At 41.9% G+C, this 12962-nt stretch overlaps 1 protein-coding gene and 1 long non-coding RNA gene across 5 annotated transcripts in view; one reads left to right on the top strand and one right to left on the bottom strand.

The window, feature by feature from the left end:
- LOC115250756 (uncharacterized) overlaps nt 1-12962 on the bottom strand; it is a 45607-nt gene that overhangs the window by 23911 nt on the left and 8734 nt on the right. The window lies entirely within an intron of this gene.
- slitrk5 (SLIT and NTRK like family member 5) lies at nt 3903-9521 on the top strand. 4 transcript variants are annotated; one of them, XM_003977579.3, is made up of 2 exons: nt 3903-4786; nt 6220-9521. In XM_003977579.3, exon 2 carries the CDS (start codon nt 6278-6280, stop codon nt 8903-8905), a length of 2628 nt encoding a protein of 875 aa, XP_003977628.2. In that variant the 5' UTR covers nt 3903-4786; nt 6220-6277; the 3' UTR covers nt 8906-9521. The 4 variants fall into 4 exon arrangements, with proteins under 4 accessions (XP_003977628.2, XP_029696528.1, XP_029696527.1 ...); XM_029840668.1 differs by lacking the exon at nt 3903-4786 and adding an exon at nt 4800-4909; XM_029840667.1 differs by lacking the exon at nt 3903-4786 and adding an exon at nt 4991-5306.

The raw sequence follows: 12962 nt of genomic DNA, 5'->3' as shown, positions 1-12962 counted from the left end.
CATGACTTAATCAATTCAGAAGTATTAAATTTGGCGAGACACCAGCATAGAGGTAGAGAACCCTAACCCTCTGCATCCTTGGAATGTGTCATTAGGCTTCATTCCATTACAGGGCCAAATCGGTGGCCTTCATCTTGTCACTCCATGTAAAGCAATTTTCACCACAGGAATGCCAGCCGAGTCACAATGCCCAATGAAAAATGTAATGCACCTCGGCCCCTAAAAAAATATTCTGGGTTTGTACTGAATTGTAGCAACAGTTGGCCTCTGGACAAAACATCGTGGGCACAACTTCTGACACATAATCTTCCACAGTGTATCGATAGGCTCTTTATTGAATCTACTTATTAATTTGACATTGTCACCTGATTGCTGAAAAAGATTGTTAGTACATTTTCACATTATTTGTGTCCTCATTTGTTGTCTTATGATTACAACTGTGTGATTTGTGTTCTTTCCACAAAGTTCATGTTTTATTGATTGTGATTTGTTTCTAGATTTAACTGATTTCAAAGGAAAATTGGAAGAGAACTTCTAAACCTAAATCCTGTGCAATTCAGAGACTCAAATATACATATATCCACGTGTTTCTGAGTCTCTCTGCAAAACCACATTAACGTGTGAGGGTCAAATTTAAAACATTTCTCAAAAATTATTTTGAGAAATGGAGAAAATAATGCATAAATATATGTGCACACACACACACACACACACAAGCCTTAGTTTCACTAAGGGGAAACTGTTTAGTTCATATTTATCCATTGGTGTTTCATGGCACAACAATTTCTGCTGACCCTAATCAAAACAAACTCCAAGTTGAAATCCATATTAGAAAGACTGACCTAAAAATACTGTGGGAAATGGAAGATGCACAAAACCAGCCATATTGAGGTTTTCTTTTGGAACATTGCATTATTCCTCCTGCCCACTGCTTCTGGCTCTAAAGCATTTCTACTAGAGGGCTTTCTCTGTAAAATCAAAGGCAACAGAGTACACAGCTCCCAGCTCGGATATGAAAGCCATCAGAGCTAATTTCACATTGGCACATTAAATGATCTATTGCACTGATGAGAGTGTGCTAACCCTGCTCTTAATTGAAGTTTATTTATTTATTTATTTAAAGAAGTGCATTATAGCAGAGTTGCATCAGAACAAAATGTGCATTGTTGCTTCCTGGAAAGGTGGGGCTTGTGCCCAGGTAACAGGAATAACCATTTTAGTTTTTTCTTCAGGACACAATTTTGCAAGTATTGCCACAGCAATTCTAATACTGCCCCCTGTTTTCAGCAGAACATCACTCAAAAGCAGCAAAATATTCTTCAGGAGGGGTAAGGATCTGGTGAAGGGGCATACTTTCAGAGTTTATGTTCCACTTCAAATGTGACCTTTAGCATTAGCCACCTCAGATGTTTTATACTCACACTAAATTGAAAGATTTAGTGCCCAATTGTAAACCTCATGGTAAAGTTTGTTGTAGTCTTCATGAGGAAAGCCATGGTAGATCCTGCTGTGTCAGCTTAGGCACATTCATTTTTATTCAGCAAATCAGTTGCATTTTCAATCCCATGTTAACGGGCAGACAAATTGAAGTTGGCAGTGTGGCAGGTACAAACATATCAAACACGTGGATAAGCTTGAACTTAACAGGATGTACAGTTTTAAGTGTCAGTTAACATATAAGCTTACAGTAATCAGCAGCTTCCAACATTTGGTTTTTCAGAGAAAACAGTAACAAACGAGGGGTTGTATTTTGTAAATGCAATCTTAAAATATTCCAGGGAGACCAACACAGTCCTATGAAGGCTAAAAATCTTTGTTTTTTGTTCTACCAGTGAGATCCCCGCTTTCTCTGTAAAAGCAGTTTTCTTCAGGGTAGGACAGAAAACCCTGCCCTTAGTGTTGAATGTCCTGCACTAAGGAGCCACATTTATCAGATATGGCAGTTAGCATACAACATATTGTACACCAAAGGACAAAAAACACTGATACCGATCCACTAACGAATGCAAAAAATGTGCTAATTTGATCTTTCCATTGTTTAAGTCTAAATTGATCTATGAACTTGGATGGAAGTTAAATGGAAGAGGTTTTGGTTGGTTTAAGAAATAATGTTTTCATTCAGGACTCAGGACAAACTGGCGTGGTTACGAAACCCATCGGGTTAGGTTCAGACAAAAGATGCCTGCTAATCTCACTATGGTGTGAACTTTAATTTGCATTTAATTACATAACAATTTGTCCTAGGCCTCATTATAAAAGTATGTGTTTTATCTAGATGATCTATGATGATAGCTTCTATGTTTCTATGACCCTATTAGCCTTTGATGTAGTGGTGCACTGTATGCAAATGTACACCCACAAACATGTGTGCCAGCTGTCCCATGTGCATGAAATCTATCACGGCATCAATTGACCATCATGTTGCATCTAAACGGTGCATCGTCAAAGTATTATCTTTAGGGGAAAAAAAAAACTAAGATTTACTGCAGTTAGTTTAAGGGCCTCTCCCATAGGAGGACACAAATTCCCCGGTGTATTAGATTCTTCATTACTGTACTCCAGCCGCCGTTGAATAGATACAGATTTGTCCATTCCCATAGGGTAGGCCACTGTTAATACGATTACTGAGCTACAGACTTTAAGATAATTTAATGCATCTCTGACTAATTTCAGTACGGCAGCATGGATGCCACAACCGCTTATTGTAGCTCTTCTCAGGCTAAATAGAATGCAAGAGTTGACTTATTACCACACAATACTGACTAAGTGGGAAATCTCTTTGGACATGGCAGCCCACCATATCCTAGATTTAATTCGATTTTCTGTTCATGGTTTTAGTTAAGTGTTAAACTTTTTGTCCCACAACAAGAGAAAAGGAGGGCAGCTGCAGCTTTTTCTTGATTTGGCCTTTCAGCAAGGGGCAAGTAAGCCACGATTGGGTGGAATACACAACCCGTGCAAAGGCACGACAGCATTAGTATTTGGTGAAAAAGTGGATTAACTCTAATCCTACAGTACATTCATCTCTTTCAATGCAGATCTCTTGTACAACTTGTGTTTCCTGTGAATGTAGAATTAATCCAGTGTATGGTTGGGAGCATATATCTATATAAGGAGATTTAAGGTGGGCAAATTATTGTTTACTTAGTTTTATGTGGTGCATTTTATTATTTAAAAATAAATACAGTGGATAATAAATTGGATCTTTTGAGTCTCCTGAAAAGCCTCCAAATTGTGAAAATATGATGACTATTTCATTTGAAATAGCAGTGCAGTGGTGATTTATCTGACATTAAATAAGCCATTTAATCATTCAAAGATGAATATGTTGAAATCTGAAATGGCATCCATTTCATCCCGACTGGGAGGCAGAACTTGGAATAAATGCATTTAATCATATTTCCTCACGTGTCAGTGTAGCTGACATTAATGTTCTGGACGGATCTTCAGATCGACGCAATGTTTCTGACATCATCAACAAGGCGTCGTTAATGACTCCTTGTATTCCTGCAACGTTTGTCCTGCATTTCAAAGCCGTCTCCAGAGCCACAATTGCAGAAAGACGGAAAGTGAAGAATGCCTGATGTGTCAGGGTGGTGTCATTTTGTGCTACCTCTCATCTGAGAAAATCAAAAGCCTTTCTGTAACTGAACATTATGGTATTATATTTAAAGGAACATTAAAGCGATTTTTTTCCCTCCCTCTCAAAAGCATGGAAATGAGATGCCGAGCAATGGATGAAAATAGCTCGAGCTGCGTTGTTGCTGCTGAATTAAAGTACGCCGGAGTTCCAAAGTACAGCCGGGAAAATCGAGTCTGCCAAGAAGCCTTTTTCATCATTATGCTGCCCTCTACGGGTCTTCTCCAAGCCTCCCTCTTCCCTCCCATCACCTCCATCCCTCTCCCTCATCCTCCTCCTCCACATTACCATAGCCCCGTTAAAGAGAATGCAGGCATTAAATTGTTTTTCATTTCCGCGCTGTGACGGTGCTGAGATGGGGAGTATTTGCGCATTTTAACGAATGATTTCAGCTGTGGGACCGTTGTAAATGTTCCACAATGTGTCCATTGCTGTAGGGGGACGCGCTGGTTTGCACCAGCCAAGATCAAGTTCCACTAGTTGAGACGTCGGCGAGAAGATAAAGCTGGTGTGCGTGCGCGCAAAAGGAGAGAGGATGTTTCAGGAGCACCGCGGGGCTGCGGGAGGGACTCAAATTTCGCAGCCAGAAGCTGGCAGAAGATATCCGGAGATCCCCGCACGATCCGACCAGTTTGGCAATTGAAAGAAGGAGACTTGGGGCAGATCTGCACAGGAACTGGTGTACCAGCCGCACCACTGGCTACAGACGAGGGGTGTTCGTGCCCCGCTCTCCCCCGCTTCGCCAGTGCGCATGGATGAAAGTCACAGTTAAAATGCATGCGGGAAGTCTCGGCTGATGTGGGATTTTACCCCAGCGTCTAGTCTTTGCCCCCTCGCAATGTTTCAACTTTGGTTTTGACTTCTTTTCCGAGATGTTCCTTTTAATATCGAGGAGGAGACGGCACAGCGTTTGGCCGCGCCGGGTTTCGCGTTTTCGGCCCGAATGAGACTGCGCTCTTCCACACCGGGTGTATGGAGCTCAACACCGACACTTGAGTTTTAGAATTTTTATTTTGATATCTCTCTTTTTTTTTTTTTAAGACAGCCTGGGGACAACTGTGGTTATGGTGAGGATGGGGACAAAAGAAAAAGAATGTGCTCGGACGTGATTTTCGGAATGCTTTGGCGTTTGCCCGGATTAGAACGGTAAGAAGACTGCCTTTACTCTGTATTTCCATATGGGAGAGGGGCGAACTGTCCGTGGTGCCTAAATCAGTTTGTGTCACTCAGGTCGTTTCTAAGACGCAACCTGCGGCTGTTAAAGCAACGGTGAGCAAAGATTGTGCATTTTCACGCGCAAATGCAGTTTTATCTAATCCGAATAAGAGCCAGCCTGCGCCCATCTTCCCGCGCTGCTCCCTTTACAGGGACGCTCAAGTTATCCACAATACACCCAGAGGCGATGGAAAGATCATTTATTGAGGGGTAAAAAGTGGTGGCGGCGAGGGGTGAGCAGAAGGGACGAAATGGAGTGGACACCGCGCTCATATTAGGGTGTTCAATCTGCGCATATTTGCGAAGATTTTCCGGCTAGATGTGTAGGCTTTTGTGTTCTTTTAAGGAGCGCAGGCTGACCGAATGTGCGTGCGCGCGTGTGTATAGGTGCGCGCTCACGCGTCGAAGAAAAAGGAGATGCAGGGAGAGAAGAGAATGTTCAACCTTCTATGTAAGCGATACGGTAGAGAACAGTTGATGGTGTAATTATTTACTCCGCAATTTCGACCGGAGATCCGTGATGGATCCGACACCGCTCGCCTTTGATAAACTCCTTTCGTCCCTTCTTTTCCGTGGGCAGAAGAGTCGATACCGTCGCCTGACGGGCAGATTTTCACGTTTTCTGCACAGCAGCTCGGCTGTTAAGACAAACACTGGCCGTTTGTTTGGAGCGGATCGTTCGTGACCTCCGATATATATATATATATATATATATATATATATATACACACACACACACATATATTATGTGATATATTCCCCGTCGCTAGTTGGAGGGAGCCAAAAAAATAAAAATAAACGATCCGACAGTTTGCACACTGTTACCAAGTGGTCAAGAATGAAGGGTGAGTGTGGAATCTTTGCTGTTACAGAGTAGCTTTTTTTTTTTTTTTCTTTATTATTGACTTTTATTGAACAAGTTCAATAAAAGCTGCCACGTCACCCACCGAAAGTCACGAGCCTGTCATATCTTGACCGTGCTCTGCAAGCGGTTGAATTACGAGGCGAGCAGATCTTTCAGTCTGCGCACGGGCAGACGTTTTTTTCCTTCCTTCCTTTGATCGAAATTAAGGCGAGCTGTCACAAATGCGCAATGGCCGCACGAATTAAGCAGCTGGCTCTTAAACACGATGCTGCATTCTAGCGCAAATGGGAATTTGTCATCTGGGGCTTTCAGAACAGAAAAGGATGTCTGCTGATGTAAAGTGCATTGCCATAACGCATTCATTAACAGGCCTACTTTTCTTTGCTCTGTGAGTTGGTTTTAATCATCCAGTACAGTTACCATTTAGTTAATTCAGGCGTTACATGTATTTTTCATTGTTTTGTAAAGCAGACCTCATTCTTTTTGTCCCCCTTTTTAGATGACACCTCATACTGGTATCGTGCTTGAGTGAGCTGGGGCATCCTCTCCCAGGAAAAATGCATATCTGGATCCTAAAAATAATCCTTCTGGTTGCATCATCTCTGACGCTGGTCGAGATGTATGACAATTATGGGGAGATCTGTCGAAGCCTATGCACCTGCGAAGAGAAGGAGGGGATCCTGACAGTGAGCTGCGAGAACCGGGGGATCATCAGACTGACGGAGATCAGCCCCGTCCGTTTCTCCATGTATCACCTTCTGCTGACGGGGAACCTCCTAAAGAAGTTGGCGGTCAATGATTTTATCAATTACACCGGAGTGACCATCCTGCACTTGGGGAACAACGATCTCTCTGAGATAGAGTCGGGTGCTTTCAATGGACTCCAGGGATTAAAAAGGTTACATCTAAACAACAACAAGATTGAAGCGCTGAGGGATGACACCTTTGCCGGATTAGAGAGTTTGGAATATCTTCAGATTGATTATAACTATATCACCAATATAGAGCCCAATGCACTGAGCAAACTACATCATCTGACAGTGATGATTTTGAATGATAACCTGCTCTCTGCCATGCCACCGAATATCTTCAGAAATGTTCCCCTTACACACTTGGACCTCAGGGGTAACAGGTTAAAAATATTTCCCTACATAGGCTTGCTGGAGCATATGGATAAAGTTGTGGAATTACAACTGGAGGAAAATCCATGGAATTGCTCATGCGAGCTCATTGCGTTGAAAGCTTGGCTGGAGAGCATAGCTTACACAGCTCTGGTCGGGGAAGTGGTGTGTGAGACACCATTCAGGCTCCATGGCCGGGACCTGGACGAGGTGTCTAAGCAGGAACTTTGTCCAAGAAGACCCCTAGAAGACACAGTCCGACCTGCACCCCCAAGCAGCACTAATGGATATTACCAAACCACGCCTGCCGCCGTCACGGCCTCTGCCACTTCTTCGGCTGTTTTGAGGTCTTCTTCTAGGCCCACGAAGGGCACACGCCATTTTAACAGAACAAGGTTAAAGCCCACATCTCGATTTCCCGGAGCTAACCCTTACAATTATGGTCCTATCATTGCTTTTCAGACCAAATCTCCTGTGCCTTTGGACTGTCCCACTGACTGCACATGCAACCTGCAGATATCTGAAATTGGGCTTAATGTCAACTGTCAAGAGAGAAAGATTGAAAGCATTTCTGATCTCAAACCCAAGCCATACAATCCTAAAAAGATGTATCTCACAGGAAATTACATCCCTGTAGTGCGGAGATCAGATTTTGTTGATGCCACAGGATTGGATTTGCTTCACTTGGGAAACAACAGGATAAATGTGATCCATGACCGGTCCTTTGGGGATTTAACCAACCTGCGTAGGCTTTATTTAAATGGTAATCTCATGGACAGGCTGACTGGAGAAATGTTTTATGGTTTGCAGAACTTGCAGTATCTTTATTTAGAGTACAATAAAATTAAAGAGATCGATGCAGGCTCTTTCCGCTTCCTTCCAAATCTCCAGCTGCTTTTCTTGAACAATAACCTCCTAAAAACTTTACCCATGGGCATCTTTTCTAGTCTCTCGCTGTCCAGGCTCAATCTGCGAAACAACCAGTTCCAAAGCCTCCCTGTAAGTGGGGTTTTAGATGAGCTGAAGCTGCTGGTTCAGATAGACCTCTACGAGAACCCCTGGGACTGTTCCTGTGAGATGGTGGGCATGAAGATATGGCTGGAACAACTTAACGCTGGTACGGTTGTTAACGAAGTTGTGTGTGAGATGCCAAGACGCCACGCAGGACTAGACCTCCGCTCCATCGAGTCCGAGCAGCTTTGCCCCGACTACTCAGACACTTATATCCTGCCGACTACCCCCACAGACAAGCCAGTGGAGGAGCGGGTTTTCACCACAGATGCGCCGCAGAAGGGCAACAACCCAAGCAGTACCGTCCCCCTCTCTGTCCTGATCCTCAGTCTTCTGCTTGTGTTCATCATGTCCGTCTTTGTGGCTGCAGGGCTGTTTGTTGTTGTCATGAAGAAGCGTAAAAAGTCACAGAGCGATCGCACTAGTACCAACAATTCTGATGTCAGTTCCTTTAATTTGCAGTACAGCCTCTACAGCAACCGTTCTGGCCCCAAAGTGAAGGCACCAGCTGGTCACGTTTATGAATACATACCCCACCCCATGGGCCACATGTGCAAAAACCCCATTTACAGATCGCGAGAAGGAAACACGGTGGAGGATTACCGTGACCTCCACGAGCTCAAGGTGACATACAGGAATACTCCAGATGAGGAGAGGGAAAGCGGCACACTGAGGAGTCCTGCCTACAGCGTCAGCACGATCGAGCCACATGACAACCCCTCACCGGTTCAGGATGCAGACCATTTCTTTAGAGGGATCCTCGAGCCTGACAAGCAGCCAGCTCATCAGTCCATGGCTCCAATTCCTGCAGGTGCTAATTTAGAGTACAAGTACACGGGGCCTGTATCCTACACATACAACCCAAACTTTGATGTCAGACGCCAGTTCTTGCACCCGGAGAGGATAAGAGAAACAGTGTTATACGGCACGGCGCCCAGTACTGTCTATGTCGAGCCCAACAGAAATGAGTATTTGGAGCTAAAAGCTAAGCTTCAGTCTGAGCCCGATTACCTCGAAGTTCTTGAGAAACAGACCACTTTTAGCCAGTTCTGAGCTACAGAATTATGGCAATGAAGCATTTTCTCTCAAGACTCTCCTCCACGGGGTTGCTCAGTTTTTAGGGTGCCTTGGCATGACACAGGCAAGCAAAAGGAGTCTAAATGGGGTGTGCCGGACAATTTTGTTCATATTTCTTAAACTTGACATTTCAAAAACGGATACAGCTCTCTGAAACATGGATGGACAAAGTGGCTCTACTTAACTGGTGATGCAAAATTTATTTTTCTATGGTGAAGATCGAAGAATACACAAAATATAAGTGTACAGGTAAATCTTAAACAACTTCATTTTCAGGAATATAACCATACATAAGGTATATTGTGAATCAGAAAATAAATGTTTATAAAAAATATTCACTGGACAGAGGAAAAAGAACAAAAAACCTTGTACAGCAGATGATTAAAACTGTGTAGGACTATTTTCTGCTGTAGTCTGTAAGTAAATATTTATTGATATAATCTGTTTTTTCGAAAACTTTTGATTCAGTATTACCTGTGTCAACATACTCCATGATCTTCTGGAAAGGCTTTTGTTTGTAGTTTCATTTACTGTAGCTCTGCATTGTAAAAGTGGCTTTTTTCAAAGTGGCACACCCCCTCTTCCCAATGTTTAAAAAAAAAAAGAAAAAAGACTGCAACGTTTCAAGAAGATGGGAAAAAAAAGTGTCTTTGTATGCTTTCTGCACTTTTTGGAATAGGAAGGCCGGTACAGCCTTTGATCAGCTCTCATAAAGGAGATGATTATGTTAAAAATAAATATGGGTATTGATTCTTAATGCGTAGAATTGATATGCTATAAAAACTAAATTCATAAATAATATTTGAATTCTGGATTATGTTGTGTAATACCGCTATTTTAATCAATGTAACACCTATTTTTATATGAGCATTCGCAGGTCCTCTATTCCTTATCAAATTTATGTTCTGATTGCTTTGCACTTAATGCACTATATTGACCAAACTATGTTAATGTCATTAAATAAACATGATGTCAGGTTCATACCATGTTGTTATGAGGAAACAAAAGCTGTCTGAGCATCTCAGATTAGCATAATTATAAACTCTTGGTCAGAATGTGAGTCCTTTTTTTTCCCCTTTTTAAAGTGTGACATACAGCGCTCGCAAAGAGCTTACAGGAGCAAGACAAATATTTTTTAATAAAATCAGTGTAAGCTGGATGATAGTATTTGAGTATGTTGTGGAGCCAATCAGAATGCAGTAGCTGTAATGCCTTACAGCATCAGTGAGTGGAATCCATTGGGCCCATGGATCTCGATTAATTACTGGAGCTCTTTTCTTTGCAATTGTACCATATCAACAGCATCCACCTAGCTGCACAACGAGCAATGAGCTGTCCATTTCAGAAAGCAACACAAAGGTTGACTTTAAATTATGAGCGATGTTGGCAAACTGACACCAGTAGGTGCAAACTGGCACTGATTAATTGGCAGTGGCAAACACGCTGCCTGCCAAGCAACAAAAGGTCAAGTAAACTAAAATGGGTGGAGTGACATGTCATCAGAACTTGGAAAAAAAAATGAAACTTGAAAAACACAGTCACAAAGAATGAGGGGAAACAAGCAAACCTGTAAGTACTTTCAGTCATTATGTTGTTATCTCGCAAGAAACTGCCAATAATTCCGTAGACTTCGGATCATGGCTTTAACAACAAACAGCTAAAAAAAAGAAAATGCTATTGCTAACTAGAATGGTTTTGTTTTTTTCTCCTTCTGCTATTTGCAAAAGCAGAGGAGGATGTTATTCTGTGCAGCAGTCTACCACATTTGACTGATTGAATACTGTTGAAAGTAACTCCCCTCAGATAAGTTTTAGATCTGATCTGGTGCTCTTGTCAGATGTTGATCTTTGTTAGATTATATCGTGATTTATTGAGTAGGTGTGTATGCTCACATCAGTTAGCTTTCTATTCATTTTACCCATTTAAGAAAATGCAAATTGGGCCCTTGAAAATCCAAAGGATGCTGCGTGCCATTTTCAGGGTAGGCATTCCATGTCCCTAGACTGAGGCAGGCATAGATTTCTGTGCAGAGGAAGCCACAAGGCTGGTGATTTTCTTTAATGTTAAAAATGGCAGTTGATTCAGTCAATTTCAGTGAAAGAGAGCTGGTCTAAATTCCAAAACTCCAAAAACAGGCTCTGGAATTTATTTTAATTTTAAAATGGGATCTTTTCTCAGAAGAACAGAATGTGAGCAGCAGGCACCATTTACAAGATAAAGAGCTCTGAAAACAAGTTCTATTATGGATCTCTTTTAACATGAGGCTGGTATGCATGGTCAGAGGGGGAAGACCCATTGTTGACATGGTTTGATAAAAATGCATCATTGTTATGGTTTTATTTCCTGAAATTATACAGCATTGTATTCTTTTAGGATTGTTCATTTAAATTCAAAATCTAAAAGAGAACCAAAAAAAATAATAATAATGAATAATGCATCCTGAGCCAGTTGCTAGTGTCCAACTTTTTGCCAAATCCACAATACGGAGGCCTCTTGCTGCTACAACCTAGCACACACTACATGAAGCTTCCCTCTTCACGAGGGAGATGCTTGCAAAGAGGAAACGAGGGAGGGTAAAATTGCTTGCCAGTTGAAATAATGCTTTTAATCAGTCAATGGCTCTCAACACAAATGGATCCATTAAAGGGTAGGCAAAGTGTGTATTATGGCTCTTCAGATATTCCAGTTACAGCCAAGTTTTGCCTGCCTGTGTATACCAGTACTCTTGTGATGCTACAAGGTTTTCTGAGGTTGACAAAAGATCAGTTTTTGAAAAAGGAAATGAGTTTCATGCAACACTAAAGCCTCATGATTTAGTGCTACAAAAATTTTGAATTTGACAAAATGTAAAATCGTAGACACAGAGGTCTGAGAAGGCCTAGTGGGATGCATTCAGCAACACCAACGCTCTCACAAGTTCTGACAAAATGAGACAGCGATGGCAGAATTCCCTGACACCGTTTCTGCTTTCTGCACCATGTGTGTTCATTCAATGCAGAATGGCGAGGCGCGTAAAAACCCATCCAAGCCGACATGGTGTTGGCTCTTCAGTTATTTTCAGTACAGCAAGCTAAACTTTCATTTCTTCTCTCAGCAAATGTCAGACTAATTAAAACATTTTCTGGGTTTGATTTACCGGTTGCTCTAAATTGTGCCTTGCAGTCTCAGATGGCTTTGGCAGAATGCTGCCTGAAAGATAAAATTAGCTTGATGCTAACTAAGAAACAGGGCAGAAGTAAGCTGCAGAAAGTCCTGCTGAAGCTGTATGGTGGGCCAAGAAAGGGGTGACACCTATGTTAAAAGTTTAAAATAACTGAATCAGCAGACCATTTCCTGACGTGTACCTGGAGAGTGTGTATTTTACTTATTTTAGTGTTATTTAAAAGTGCTTTGAATTACTTTAGCAACCGTCCAATATGTTTGAGCTTTAAAGTTGAGCTATGATTTATGTTAGATTTCTGTGGGTCAGTCTCACAAGGCTTTTGGAAATGATTTTACATTCACACCTTTCTTTATTTGCATCTGATTTTAAATTTACTCTGATCCACATTTTGAACTACATCCAGGACAACTCAGGAAAGGAACTGAATGTTAATTTTTAAGATGAAAATCAGAGCTAGAAAAACATCAGACATACTCCTTATTCACTTCCGTACACCTACAGCAGCCCTTAACATGCAAATTTACAAATAAGACTAGTGGACTGGAAGAGTAAAGAAGAAAAAAAATCAGGTACAAGTACAAATTTTACATGCAGTTATCATCACAATGTTTTAAGCCATGCCCAACTGAGTTGCAGCTTTTAAAATGTGGATGTCTTTTTTTGTCCAATTCAGAAAATAATCACTTGTTAACGTGAACTGCTGCATGTAATTTCAGCGTATAGCTAATTATGACTGACAACAGATCTCGCGCTGTGCGCTCTCCTGAGGGGGTAAAACATCAACCATCTGCTCCGTGTATAAAGACATGCCCGAGTGTGTGCTTGAAAACCTGGCCCACCCAACGATGTGGCAAGGCGCTTCATATGTCC

Source organism: Takifugu rubripes, chromosome 8 (assembly GCF_901000725.2).
Source record: "Takifugu rubripes chromosome 8, fTakRub1.2, whole genome shotgun sequence".
Lineage (NCBI taxonomy): Eukaryota > Metazoa > Chordata > Actinopteri > Tetraodontiformes > Tetraodontidae > Takifugu > Takifugu rubripes.
Note: the sequence above shows the minus strand (reverse complement) of the source record. Positions and strands in the feature narration are given on the sequence as shown.